Genomic DNA, 14,234 nt, shown 5'->3' with positions numbered 1-14,234 from the left:
TTGCGTCATCGAAGGCTCGCGAGAAGCCAGGATCCGGGTCTCTGGAACCGCTGTTTGTGGACCTCGTCGGCCGCCATCCTTTCATCTTCGAGGGGTCGTGTCTGCTTCAGAGGGTGGTCGCCTGGTTTTAAAACAGCTGTTCTGTGATTTGCCTCCAGCGGTGAAGACAGAAGGCATCCATCAGGTCAGTGTTGAGTTCTGGGCGTGTTTCAGGGCCAGGGAGAGCGCCTTAGAATGTTTGTTGTTGTTGTTCCAGATTGCGTAGGGGTAGGCGTTGGGGTGAAGCGAGTGGTCTTGCAGCCTGCTGCCTTTTGTGTTTGTGGACCAACCCGGGGATTCGTGTTGAGAGTTTTCCCTGTGGGGGAGCACGCGGGTTACTGTGTTGGATCTGTAACCTAGCTGGACGCCACCAGGCCTTCCTGGCACAGGCCTTCCCTCATATCCTCTGCTTCAGTTCCTCTTTGAAGTACCTAGATAGTCGTATTTGATGTACGTTTCATGAGTTGTTTTGCAGAGGTTAAAAAGAAAAAAACCTCCCCCTCTCCAACAAAGAAGAAGATATTAATAAGCTATTTAGTGAGGTAGAGCACAGAACCCCAGGCCTCCTGCAACCTAAGGACTGGTACCATTAACCCCTGTGAAACCACCCTGCTACCTCACTATTAGCCAATTAAAGAATTGTGCACAAGCTGATCTTAGATCCTGAGAACCCCATCCCTCACCTGGCTTTTAAAAGTGCTTTGCTAGATCCCTTCAGGGAGTTAAGGGCTTTTTAGGGCAAGAGCCGTCTTGTCTCATTGCAAGGCCTTGATGTAAACCTTTCTCTGTTCCAGACTCCAACCTTTCAGTTTGTTTGGCTTTGCTGTGTCTTGAACATGACTAACAGCAGGACAAATTGGGAGGTCTTTTCTGGAGAGTAACATTTGGGGTGTCTGGTTGGGGGATTGGAACTCGTGTCCGCGTTAGGGACAGCGTTTGGGGAGCTTATTGCATGTTTAATTTTAGATGTGGAGTTTCTGGTCTTGCATCCATGTTTATTGTATATTCCTATTGAAAATATGTTTTCAGGTTCATCCTAAAATCAGGGCTTCCCTGGTACTCAGCAGTAGAGTCTACCCGCCAATGCAGGAGACCGAGGTTCGATCCCTGGGTGGGGAAAATCCCTTGGAGAAGGGAACGGCAACCCACTGCAGTATTCTTGGGCTTCCCTTGTGGGTTAGCTGGTAAAGAATCCGCCTGCAATATGGGAGACCTGGGTTTGATCCCTGGGTTGGGAAGATCCCCTGGAGAAGGGAAAGGCTACCCACTCCAGTATTCTGGCCTGGAGAATTCCATGGACTGTCGCAAAGAGTTGGCTGAGCAGCTTTCACTTTCCAGTATTCTTGCTTGGGAACTCCCATGGACAGAGGAGCCTGGCAGGCTACAGTCCATAGGTTGGCAAAGAGTCAGACACGACTTGAGCAACTAACATGCTTTAAACACTCCTCCAGAAAACAACTCTTGTTAAAATTTAGTATATTTCATTTTTAGCGTTGGGATCAGGTGTGTAGGTATTGGTATGATTTTTGCATTTTAATCTAACATCCTATCATAACCATTTGAAAGTTTTATTTCCTTTTAAAAAAACTAAACAAAAAACAAAAAACTATTGCAGTTATGTTCCATCAAGTGGGTATTTTAATTTGAGAAGAAGCGATACAGATGTAGGTACTACACTTTTAGGAACGTGTAAATGGATTCCTTTTAACTCACGTTTTTTTGTTTCTCTGACGAGCTGTGACTTTTCTATATGTGTTTTGGACATGTTTTATCATGTTTGTTTGTAAACGGGTTATACTTTTGTCATAACTGTAAATAGTGTCATTTTTTTCCCGTATGACCCCGCTCCCTCTTTTTTGTGTCTTCTTATTTTATGTAAAGCACAAGAGCAAAAATTTAAAAGATATACTTATTTTGTCACCTCATTCCACTCGTGATATTACTAATTGATTCCTTCAAATTGATTTCTTTATGTTTTCTAGTTGAGCATCTTTGTCATCTGCAAATAGAGTTGGCCAGGTGGTAAGTTTATGGACTGGAGTAAGAAAAACCTGCTTCTCCCTCTGACGTGGGTAGGTTAATCTCTGAGTCAGGCTTCATCAATTGTGAAAAAAGCTGTCCTAATTCCCATTTTCATAGTTGTTAGAAAGATGAAATGAGCAAAAGTTCTTTGAGTACAAAGCATAGTATTTAATAGTCTGAATAAATGGTACCTGCACTTTATCAAGTTATTAATCTTTCTCAAAGGCTTCCCACACACTTTATTGAGATGTTATTGACATAGAACATTCTGTAAGTTTAAAGGTGTACAGTTGTGTTTATTTAATACACTTATATATTGCAAAATGATCACCACCATAAGTTAGCCAACATCTGCATCATGTGACATAATTACCATTTCTTCTTAGTGGTGAGAACACTGAAAATCTACTTTTTTTTTTTTTTTTTAATTAACTTTCAAGTGTATGTGCTTAGTTGCTCAGTCATGTCCGACTTTTTGTGAACCCATAGACTGTAGCCCACCAGGCTCTGCTCTCCATGGGGATTCTCCAGGCCAGAATACTGGAATGGGTTGTCATGCCCAACTCAGGGATCGAATCCAGGTTATAATACAGTATTTAACTGTAATCACCATGCTGTACATTACAGTCCCCTCAAAAGGCTTTTTAATTTTATTTTCATTGATAATTTTTCTCTCTCTCTAAAATTTTCTTTATGTTGCAAGATTTCTCAATATTTTATATTCCTGGAAGAAACCATACCTGTTCATAATGATTTGTTCTTTTAACATGGGACTGAATTCTGTTTGCTTATATTTTGCCAAATATTTTTGCGCCTAGAAATCAAAAAGTGTTTTGGATTTGCTTCAGAATAATCCAGTGGTGGTGGGGGGTGTAGATAAAACAAATTAGATTTGAGTTGGTAATTGTTGAAGTCACACAATGGATGGATGTGTGGAGTTTGATTATGCTGTTCTTTTTTTTTTTTTAATTTTTAAAATTTTGTTTATCTATGGCTGCACTGGGTCTTCATTGCTGCACACGGGCTTTCTCTGATGCAGCAAGTAGAATCTGCCCTCTGGTTGTGGTGCACGGGGTTTCTCACTGAGGTGGCTTCTCTTGTCACAGAGCACGAACTCTAGGCACACGGGCTCAGAAGTTGGTGTGCCTGGGCTTAGTTGCCCCAAGGCATGTGGAATCTTTCTGGACCGTGGATTGAACCCATGTCCCCGGCATTGGCATTGGCAGGCAGCCTCTTAAGCACTGAATCACCAGGGGGTCCCTGAGTATACTGTTCTCCATGGGGGTTTTTTTGTACCTGAGGTTTAAATTACTGTTCCTTCTTTTGCTTGAAATTAAAACAAAAGGATTGTGAAAATGTATAAGTGAAACTGATCTGTACTTTTCTTTAAAAGCTTTTTTCAAGTGTAACACCCAAAATTAAAGACTAGAATATTACAGAAATAAAAACCAAATAAAAAAAGAACAGAATATAATAGGGACTTCCTTGGCAGCCCAGTGGTTAAGACTCTGCCCTACCACTACAGAGGCATGGGTTCAATTCCTGGTCATCCCTGGTTGGGGAACTAAGGTCTCACATGCCAAACAGCATGGCTTAAAAAAAAAAAGAGAGTATTCTAGTGCCCTAGTAGCCTCCACCTCATAATCTCCCTCCACTCCAGAGGCAGTTACTTTCCTAAAAACATACTAAATTTGCCTATTAACTTTATGTAAGTGGAATCATACATTACATGTTTTCTTGTGTCTGGCTTATTATGTTTAATATTTTGTTGTGAAATTCATCTAAGTTATTGCATGTAGCAATAGATCATTTCTTTTCATTGCTATTAGTATTCCACTGTGTGAAAGTAAAGGAAATTGTTAGTCCCTCAGTTGTGCCTGCCTCTTTGTGACCCTATGCACTGTAACCTCCCAGGCTCTCTCTGTGGAATTCTCCAGGCAAGAGTTCTAGAGTGGGTAGCTATTCCCTTCTCCAGGGAATCATCCCGACTCAGGGATTGAACCCAGGTCTTCTGCATTGCAGGTGGATTCTTTACCATCTCATTTCTTTTTATTGCTTAGTCATATCTTGATTCTTGCAACCCCATGGACTGTAACCATCAGGCTTCTCTGTCCATGGAATTCTCTTGCCTCTCCAGGCAAGAAACTGGAGTGGGTTGCCATTTCCTACTCCACTATATTATATATATGTACACATTCTGTTATGTTCTTTTCCAGTACTGTTTATCATAAGATACTGAATATATAGTTCCCTGTGCTATACAGTAGGACCTTGTTGTTTATAGAGCCAGCATTTTTGTACTTCATTTTTCCTGAACTGGATCTGTGTGAGATCTTAGCCATGGACAAGACCATGAGCTGGTTTTTATTTCCCATCTTCTCTTCTACTTTCACTCTCTTCCAGCTTTGTCAAAAAAGGCATTCCTCTCACCCATTTTGTATGTTTCTGTGGGTCCCAGCCCCGTGATAGAAAAGCTTTCAGGGAGTTAAAGAGACTTGAACTATTGGGACATTGTGTTAGAGTGAGTACTCATGGCTAGAGAGAGCTGTGGCCACAGGTTCAGTCATTGAATTTGCTCTTGAATCCACAGGTTCTAGTCTACAGGACCATCTTCAGTAATAGAAGAAGGAGGCTCCAGTCTTGGGAGATCATGGATTCTGGCAGCAGCCTGACCTGAGATCCCTGACCATAACCTCCAGGCAGGTCTGGAAAGAGAGAAGACAGAACACACCCTGGAGTTACACGCCCTTTCTTAAGAACTGGAGAAGATGAGCAAGGTTCAGGTGAAGTTTGTGTTATCTATTTTACTCCTTTGTTTCCCAGGGGGCTGTGGAAGCTTCTAAAAAGCAGTCCGGTGAAATGAGAGCAGTATGAAGTGAAAAGTGAAAGTGATGGTCACTCAGTTGTGTCAGACTCTTTGGGACTCCCATGGACTGTAGCCCACCAGGCTCCTCTGTCTGTGGAATTCTCTAGGCAAGAATACTGGAGTTGGTAGCCATTCCCTTTTCTAGAGGATCTTCCCAACCCAGAGACTGACCCGTGGTCTCCTCCATTGCAGGCTGATTTTCTACCGTCTGAGCCACCAGGAAAGCCCTGAGAAGAGTATATGTTAATAAAAATTAGGATTTGCTGTACAGTAAGCTTAGGCTAAAATCTTAAGATAGAAGCAAATTCTTCCCTTATAACTTCTTAAACCCAGTTTCAAAAAATGAAGTCAGAGCCAATTATTCTTGGTTTGATCTTTGTATTTTTAATTACACAAAGGATACATAACTCCATTCACATGCACGAGGTTTAAGCACACAAAAGTCTTTGCATCAAAAGAGAATATCTTCTTGTACCTTTTTCTCACCAAAGAGTAGCATGTTAATAATTTGGGTCTCCCATCAAATTCATGTTTGGTAACATTTATCTATATTTATATTAATTTATATATATCTTAATATATGCATTTCTATATGCATACCTATGTAAACTTATAGATATGTAGCTGAATATGTTAGAGTTTTTCACATGTCTGGGATGAGACAATATACTATTTGGGGGCTTGATTCTTTTCATTTAAGAGAATGCCTTGAAGATCATTGATACCAGTATATTTAAATCCATCTCATTGATTTTAACGTTTGCATAATATTTCATAGCATGGAGGTATAGGATACCCTGTCTGACTCTGATAGACATCTAAATTAATAACAGATTTTTCACTCATATGAACAAAGACCTTCTTAACTGCACAGTATCTTTTATTTCTGTGCAAATATTATTTTAGTTCTTTTCTAGGCTGGGAAGGACTAATTTGTAGAATTCCACAGGGATGTGGTTTGAGTTTTGTGTGCCTCCACAATTTGTATGTTGACATTTTAACCCTTCAAAGATGATGGTATTAGGAGGTGGAGGCATTTGGAGGTGTGTAGGTCAGTCGTGAGGGTGAGGTCTTCACAAATGGGATGAGTGTCCTTATAAGAGAGAACGCACAGGGATCCCTCGCCCTTCCCTGTGAGAACCCAGTGAGAAGGTGCCCTCTGTGAACCAGGCAGCGGGCCCTCACTAAAATGTGGCCATTATGGCCTTTGATCCCAGACTTCCCAGCCGCCACACTGTGAGAAATAAATTTGTTTTTATAAGCTACCCAGCCTGTGGTATTTTATTATAGCAACCCAAGTGGACTAAGACACAGTCACGGGCTTTCCCTGGTGGCTCAGTGGTAAAGAACCTGCCTGCCAACGCAGGGGACACGGGTTCAATCCCTGGGCCGGGAAGATCCCACATTGCTACAGAGCTCGGCCCGAGCACCACAACTACTGAGCATGTGCTCTGGAACCCGGGAGGTGCAACCGCTAAAGACCTCTGACCTAGAGCCTGTGCTCTGCAACAAGGGAAGCCGTGACCCTGAGAGGCCCACACACCACAGCTAGGGAGTGGCCCCCACAGCTAGAGAAAAGCCCGTGCAGCAACAAAGACACAGCACAAAAATAAATAAATACAGATTTTTTTTAAAAAAGACACATGGTCTATCCTCTGTGAAGTAGCCACAGCCACAGTGCACATGATTTATCATGGGGAAGATAAACAGAATGTGTTCCTGAGACTTCCGTGGTGGTCTAGTGGTTAGGATTCTGGGCTTTCACTGCTGTGATCCAGGTTCAGTCCCCGATCAGGGAACTGAGATCCCATGAGCTGTGTCGTACGGCCAAAGAATAAAATAAAAATGAGATCTCTGCTGATTTATAAAAAAAATAAAAGAACATGTTCTTACTCTTTTTTTCCACATCACGTATTCCACTGCAAATTGCGCTGGGATTTGTTGTTACAGGGCTCTGTGTCATTTGAGGACGTGGCTGTGGGCTTCAGCCAGGAAGAGTGGCAGCTCCTGGGCCCATCTCAGAAGGCCCTGTGCTGGGACGTCATGTTGGAGAACTACTGCAACCTCGTGTCAGTAGGTAAGGGCAGCCTGTGCTCGGGCCACCCAGGATGGCGGCTCTCCTGCTCTCTGTCCATCTCTGGCTCAAGCCATGCCTGCTTCACCTCCACCCTACTCAAGTGACTGACCTCCCTATCTACAAACTTAGTCCAGCACCGGCTAATGCCCATTCTAGCTTTAGGTCAGAACGTCTCCACTGTGAGAGCTTATCACAGGGGTGGTGACAGGTGTGCCCCTCTGCTGGTTGCCTTGGTAACCAATGAGTTAACCTGACATCAGTTTCCCCTGTAACTGGTAATGCACCCCTCACCCCAGCAAAGACTGCCGCCATGTCCTGCCAGCCACATACTGCACACAGTGGAGTGTTGCTCCAGGACTTTGCGTCAGACAAGTAAGCTCCTCCCTCCGTTAAACCTTTGACGCCACTGTCCCTGACTCCAGGCTCTTTCTCTGTGGTTTGAAGTTGGATGAGTCTGGGGCTTGGAGGACTGCAGGGTGCAGCCCAGCAGACAGCATTATAGTCAGTTGCCTTTTCTTCCTCATTCAGTGAAATCTATAGGGTTCCTGGAATGTTGTATTTTATGGGTGGGACTAAAGCACTGTAGGTCCTAGAATGCATGTTCTCCCTTTCCAAGTTAAAGGTTTTTATTTTACCAAAGTACAAAGGATGTGGTCCCCGAAATCAAATTTTCTACAGTTCTCGTAGATCACCCCGGCTCAAATGCTCAGCACCAGCCATCCCGTGATTTCCCATTTACAGGATATCAGGCTCCCAAACCAGATTCACTCTTTCGGTTGGAACAAGGACGACCCCCGTGGAAGGTCAAGGGAGCAGCCCTGAGTCCAACCTGCCCAGGTGAGTAAGCACAAACCAAGAAGGTGGGAAGAAACGACATGAAAATTCAGTTAGTCAGTGACGGGTTGACACTTCTGAAATGTTATCTAGAGAACTTCCCTGACACTCGTTGGTGGCCCAATAGCCTAACACCTTTCTGCATGTTTTGATTAGGGCTCTTCTTCTTTGCCTGCTATTAAAGGATGATGTCTTCTTTTTTACAGTTTTCTGGATCTTACTGTGGTTTGTGTCATTCAAAACCTGGAGGTCTTAAGCTGGTTCCGCGCCTCCCAGCACACTCCCTCATGCCTTGTCCTTTGCTTTGTCTGCAGGGGCTCACTTCCTGTCCTCCACCTTCCTCACTATGAGGTCGCTCTCACCACCCATACAGATCGCTTTGCCCTTAGCACTGCTCCCTGCCTCTGCAGTATCACCTCCCCTTTTGACAGAGCTGTTCTCCCTCCCTGACAACCCACCTCACCTTCATTCATCTGAAAACCACACACACCTTGTCTCACAGGGGACCTCTGTCTACTGATTGACCCTCCGCTTCCCCGACTTTCAGGTTATGGTTTTTGTTGTTAATCTTCTGTTAAAAGTTTGACTCAGTCTCAGGGCCTCAGCTTTCTGGTCTCTGCTGGAGGGTCCCAGGCTGACTCCTGCTAATGTCTGACCTGCACTCTAACCCTCTGCGTGTTGCCAGCCACCAGGGCCGCTGGCCTGTAGTGCTCTACTTCCTGTGTGTGAGACCAGAATCCTCTTTTCTCCCAGATACTGTCTTCACCCTCAGAGTGTGTGTTCACACATATGGAAGACTTAAGCTCTCTGACAGATATTCCTGGGTTGACAACTCTCTTTCTATAGTCTAATCTGCCCTTTCATGCTGCATTTTGCCTGCATCCAAAGTAATTATCCTGTGAAATCCTTTTTCCTTCAGTTTCATGAATGAGATCATTTTTCCTCCTGGTGAATCCTTTTCCTCCCTATGCGTTTTGTTTAGGTTTTACCATCTTGCTCTGCCTTTTAGTTACCTTGAGTCTTCCCTGTTTGGCTCTGTTATTTCTGTGGTAGTCCAGTGGTTAAGGCTTCATGCTTCCTCTGCAGGGGTCACAGGTTCCATCCCTGGTCAGGGAACTAAGGTCCCACATGGCATAGGACATGACCTCCCCCCAACCTCAAAAAAAAATTGAAAAGGCATTCTGTATGGATTCCAGGTGCCTTCTTTTGGGCTTCCCTGGTGGCTCAGATGGTAAAGAATCTGCCCGCAATGCGGGAGACCTGGGTTTGAGTCCTGGGTCAGGAAAATCCCCTAGAGAAGGAAGTGGCTACCCACTCCAGTATTCTTGCCTTGAGAATTCCATGGACAGAGGAGCCTGGCGGGCTACAGTCCATGGAGTCACAAAGAGTTGGACATGACAGAGTGACTAACACTAACTAACTGCTGTTCCTGTCTAATTTTGTTTTATAATACTGTCATTTTTTTCACAGACCATAGGATACACTTCCATGTAGACGTTTCTCTTAGATTGAGATCTTATAAGAGCTAACTCAAACCATGGCATTTTTATACTCCATTCCCCCCCTAGAATTATCATGGATGTTTTCATTGTTCTTTTTCCTAGAAGAAATGTGGGAGATTGATCCTATGCAGTGGCACCCAGAAAACCAAAACAGGATTATAACTTTGGAAAAATGTCCACAAAGTTATGAAAATAATTTTAATTTATGCAAAAGCCTTGTTCCTTTAACACAAAGACACAATAACATTGGCTCACACTGTAATAAAAGTCTGAAGTCACTGTTAGGTTTAGTTTTTGGGAATAGAAGATACTCAGGAAAGGATTCTGATGGGTTCAGTGGGTATGGGAAATCATCTGTCTGCCTCCAGGATAATAAAACTCTTAGTGGAATCAGATACTATGGTTGTGTGAAACCCAGTAGCACTAAATCACCGCTCAGTGACTGTCAGAAAACTTATTCAGGAAAGAAGCCATATGCACGCAGTGAGTGCGGGAAGGCATTCTCCAGGAAGGCACAGCTCATTAGACATCAGACAACTGAAAGGGGAAAGAAGCCTCACAGATGGAGCACATGTGGGAAAGCATTCATGAAGATTCAGCTGACTGAACATCAGAGAACTCATACGGGAGAGAAGCCCCATGAACGTAAAGAATGTGGGAAAGCCTTTTCCAGAAGGTCGCAACTCATGGTCCACCAAAGAAGTCACACAAGAGAGAAACCCTGCGGGATGTGGTGAGTGTGGAAAAGCCTTCAGCCAGAGGTGCCAGCTCAAGAGACATCAGCGCTCTCACACCAGAGAGAAACTATATGGCTGCCGTGTATGTGGGAAGGCCTTTTCCCAAAAGGCTTACCTCATTGCCCATCAGAGACTCCACACAGGAGAGAAGCCCTATGAGTGCTGCAAATGCAAAAGAATCTTTTTTAAGTCTGACCTGACCAAGCATCAGAGAATTCACACAGGAGAGAAACCGTATGAGTGCAGTGACTGCAAAAAGGCCTTCCGAAGTAAGGCAAAGCTCATTCAGCACCAGCAAACTCACACCAGAGAGACCGTACAGCTGCAGTGAATGCAGCAAAGTTGGCCCACATGTTCTCATCAAACATAAGAAGACTCACTGGGGAGAGAAAGCTGTAGATTCCCCAGAGCTGAAGAAACCCTCCTCCGGGCGTCATAGCTCTTTATGCCTGAGCAAACTCGTACAGGAGCAAAGCCCTGTGAACACAGTGCCTGCGGAGATGGTGTCTTCGGGAACCCAGTCCTTATTAAAGAGTGAGCTGCTAATGGGCAGAAATGATGATTGTGGCCCAGCCGTTTCTAAGAAGTCAGGCCTCAATAGATAATCGGGGGTTTACCCAGGGAATAAGCCTCAGAAATGCACTGAATGTGACCACCCCTTTAGTAACAAATTGTGTCTTATATGTTACAGATACTGCATAGCAAGAAAAATCCTTGGGTATCAGAGATGGGGGAAAGCCTTAAGCCAGAATCTTCCCCACACTCATTATGTATCAGTGCTCACTTAGGGCAGAAATGCCGGACTTCCCTCGTGGTTCAGTGGTTAAGACTCCAAGCTTCCAGTGCAAGAGGTGCAGGTTCGATCCCTGGCTGAGGAACTAAGATCCCACAGGCTGTTGTGGGGTGCAGCCTAAAAAAGAAAAAACTTGATTTCAGGACAAAAATGCCATGGACGCAGTGGTCGTGGAGAACATGTCTATGAAAAGTTAGACTTAGTAAATATCAGTGAGATCACATGGAGCAGAAATGTAGTTCTCGTGGGGAACCCTTTTCCCAGAGGTGATATCCCAGTGGGTTTCAAAGAGTTCCCACGGGACCGAAACCTTAGGAAAGAGTGGGATGGTCTTCAGTGATCAATTATACCTTCTCACTTGTCAGAGAAGCATAGAAAGACAACCTTAGAGGTGCTGAAAGTGGAAAAAACATTTATAAAATGTGGAAGAATGCATAGAAAAGAGAAATCCCCTGAAAGCCATAAAAAAAAAAAAAAAGGAAATTGTATCCTCAAACTAAGTTGTGTATCACAGTTTTACCTTGGGAAATGGGGACCGACTTCTCTAAGTAAAGGAAATCTTAGACGTCAGGAATTGCACTATGGAGTGAAAACCTCAGAATATAATGAATGTAGAAGTACAGCTGTATTAATTTCTTGTGGCTGCTGTCACCAGTTTTCACAAACTCAGTGTTTCAGAATAACACAGTGTATTAGTCCAGAGATCTGAAATCCAAAATACATCTCTCTGGGCTTAAAAACAAGGTTGTTGTAGGGTCACATTTCTTTATGGAGGTTCTAGAGCAGACTCGGTTTCTTTGTTTTCCCAGCTTCTAGAAGCTCCCCAGATTCCGTGACTTTTGGCCCCTTTCCTTCCTTAAGGCCAGTGATGACCGATCAACTCTTCCATCTCTCATTTTTCTGCCTCCTCCTTCCATACTTAAGGACCCTTGTGATTACATTGAGCCCCCCCAGAAAATTCAAAATAATCTCCTATCTTACAATCAGTTAATTAGCATCTTTAAGTCCATCTACTAACTTGTGTCCCCTTTGGTTTATAATATAGCATATTGACAAGTCCTGGATATAAGGATGTAGACATCTTTGGGAGGCCATTATGCTGCCTATCAAAGGCTACCCTTTGGCACCCAGTGGTTCGTGTCCATCCCACATGTAAAATGGATTCACCCTATCCCACCATCTCCAAGTGTCTCAGCCTGTTACAGGACCAACTCAGAGTCCACAATCTCACCTAAAATGGATCCACTCGGGAGTGCGAAATCTCACCTTCTAAAGCTAATATTGGTGAGCCTCTGGGTATAATCTGCCCTGGGGCAGTTTCTCTCTGAACCTTAAAACTCTAGAAACAATTTATTTGGCCCTAAAATGGCTTAATGCCATCTTCTGCCTTAATTCCCCTTCACCGTACAATGTAACAGATTTCCAGATTCTGGAAATTAGGACGTGAACATCTTTGGGGTTTGCCATGATATTGCCTACCCCAAAAACATTAGATTTCAGAGAGTTTGCACTTCAGTAAATTCCTGCCTATCCCTTCAATAAATTTGGAACAACATGTTCCCAGTGAGGCAGTTATCTAAAGTAATTATGATCTAAGTACATTAACATTTTTTTTCTTTAATCAGAGAATCTTGTACTAATTCTTAGACATGAACACTGTGGAATGCTCTTGAAACATATGAATCAAATTGTCAGCACTGGAAAAGAACTCTCTCCTAATGGAACATGAGATTTTTGCTGCTGGAAATACTACCAAACATAACGTTTGTATCTGTTGTGAAATTGAATAGATTAATATATCCACATATAAAATTTCATGGGCAGAGGATCCTGGTGGGCTACAGTCCATTTTAATCAGCAGAATTACCAAGAAAAAGTGTAAAAATATGAAACACAAAACACTAAGCAGACTGTGAAAAGGACGCTTGTTTGCATTAGGAGAACTGAAATAAGACAGCAGCATTTTGCTCAGGCTCAGCCAGGATCATGCACATCAGGTGACTCAAGTTATTTGTTGCTCAAATTATTGGCTATGCGTGTCTGCAGATGTTCATGAAAGTGCTGTGATTATTGATTTTGGGTTAAAAAGAAATTTTAGCAGTCAGGTGAATTCACGGTTAAATCCATGAATAATGAAAACTGACTGAACTTTATTTTTAAATTTTTCTGCTGGTTTATGTACATCTAAATGGTCATTTTAATAATATTCTTTCTACATATTTTAGATACCCTGTTTCTCAATACAGTAAACCTTTATATTAAACATTCATATTACCTTGTGCTGATAATTCCTGTATGTGTAGTCATTTCATATCTGATTCTGTTATTTGTTCTGTCTGTTGAAAAGTGTCCAAAAGCTCCTTGAGGGCAGACTTTTGCTGTGTTTATGTGTTAGCCCTTAGTTCTTCACCTTTTAAATAGTTGTCTGAGATGTGTTATAGAGACATTTTATATCCCTGTTTTAGGAATATTTTACCTGTAAGATATAGTGAATATGCTTTTGAGAAACTTCTGATTTACTAGACTAGTTGATAATTAAGTGTTCAACTGCAAAATCAGTATAAGGGCATTTTATTTCTTTTCATAGTAACTGATGAAAACTGTTACCCAGAGAGAGAGCGCCTTGGTAACTTATGGTGAAAACAGCCACCTGTAGGTCTTTTGCTCATTAGTAATGATCACTACAGAGTTCCCAGGTGGTGCCATGGGAAAGAATCCACCTGCCAATGCAGGAGGCCCAAGAGACATGGGTTCAATTCCTAGGTTGGGAAGATCCCCTGGAGGAGGAAATGGCAACCCACTCCAGTATTCTTTCCTGGAAAAATTCCATGCACAGAGGAGCCTGGCAGGCTGTAGTCCATGGGATCACAAAGAGTCGGATACAATTGAGCACACATACACACTCACAATGATCACCACACACTGGAAGAAGAATATGTGATAATTAATAGGGACTAGTGTTATTTGACGGAGAAGGCAATGGCACCCCACTCCATTACTCTTGCCTGGAAAATCCCATGGACGGAGGAGCCTGGTGGGCTGTGGTCCATGGGGTCGCTGAGAGTCAGACACGATGGAGCAACGTCACTTTCACTTTTCACTTTCATGCATTGGAGAAGGAAATGGCAACCCACTGCAGTATTCTTGCCTGGAGAATCCCAGGGATAGGGGAGCCTGGTGGGCTGCCGTCTGTGGGGTCTCACAGAGTCGGACACGACTGAAGTGACTTAGCAGCAGCAGCAGCAGTATCATTTGAGGATATGTCCATGGACTTCACCTGGGAGGCGGGCTTCCCTGGTGTCTCAGATGGTAAAGCATCTGCCTGCAATGGGAGAGACCTAGGTTCAATTCCTGGGTTGGGAAT

At 43.3% G+C, this 14,234-nt stretch overlaps 1 protein-coding gene across 1 annotated transcript; it reads left to right on the top strand.

Moving 5' to 3' along the window:
• The first annotated feature begins 26 nt into the window (after positions 1 to 26).
• ZNF577 (zinc finger protein 577) lies at positions 27 to 13,209 on the top strand. Its single transcript, XM_065926636.1, is given in 9 exon segments — positions 27 to 184; positions 2,022 to 2,111; positions 4,652 to 4,844; positions 6,878 to 7,004; positions 7,746 to 7,841; positions 9,626 to 10,059; positions 10,061 to 10,383; positions 10,385 to 10,633; positions 10,635 to 13,209. Coding segments are annotated over 7 exon segments (1,389 nt in total). The 5' UTR covers positions 27 to 184; positions 2,022 to 2,111; positions 4,652 to 4,829; the 3' UTR covers positions 10,780 to 13,209.
• Positions 13,210 to 14,234: the final 1,025 nt, after the last annotated feature.

The sequence above is a fragment of the Muntiacus reevesi genome, chromosome 2 (assembly GCF_963930625.1).
Source record: "Muntiacus reevesi chromosome 2, mMunRee1.1, whole genome shotgun sequence".
Lineage (NCBI taxonomy): Eukaryota > Metazoa > Chordata > Mammalia > Artiodactyla > Cervidae > Muntiacus > Muntiacus reevesi.
This window is presented reverse-complemented; position numbering and strand designations above follow the sequence as displayed.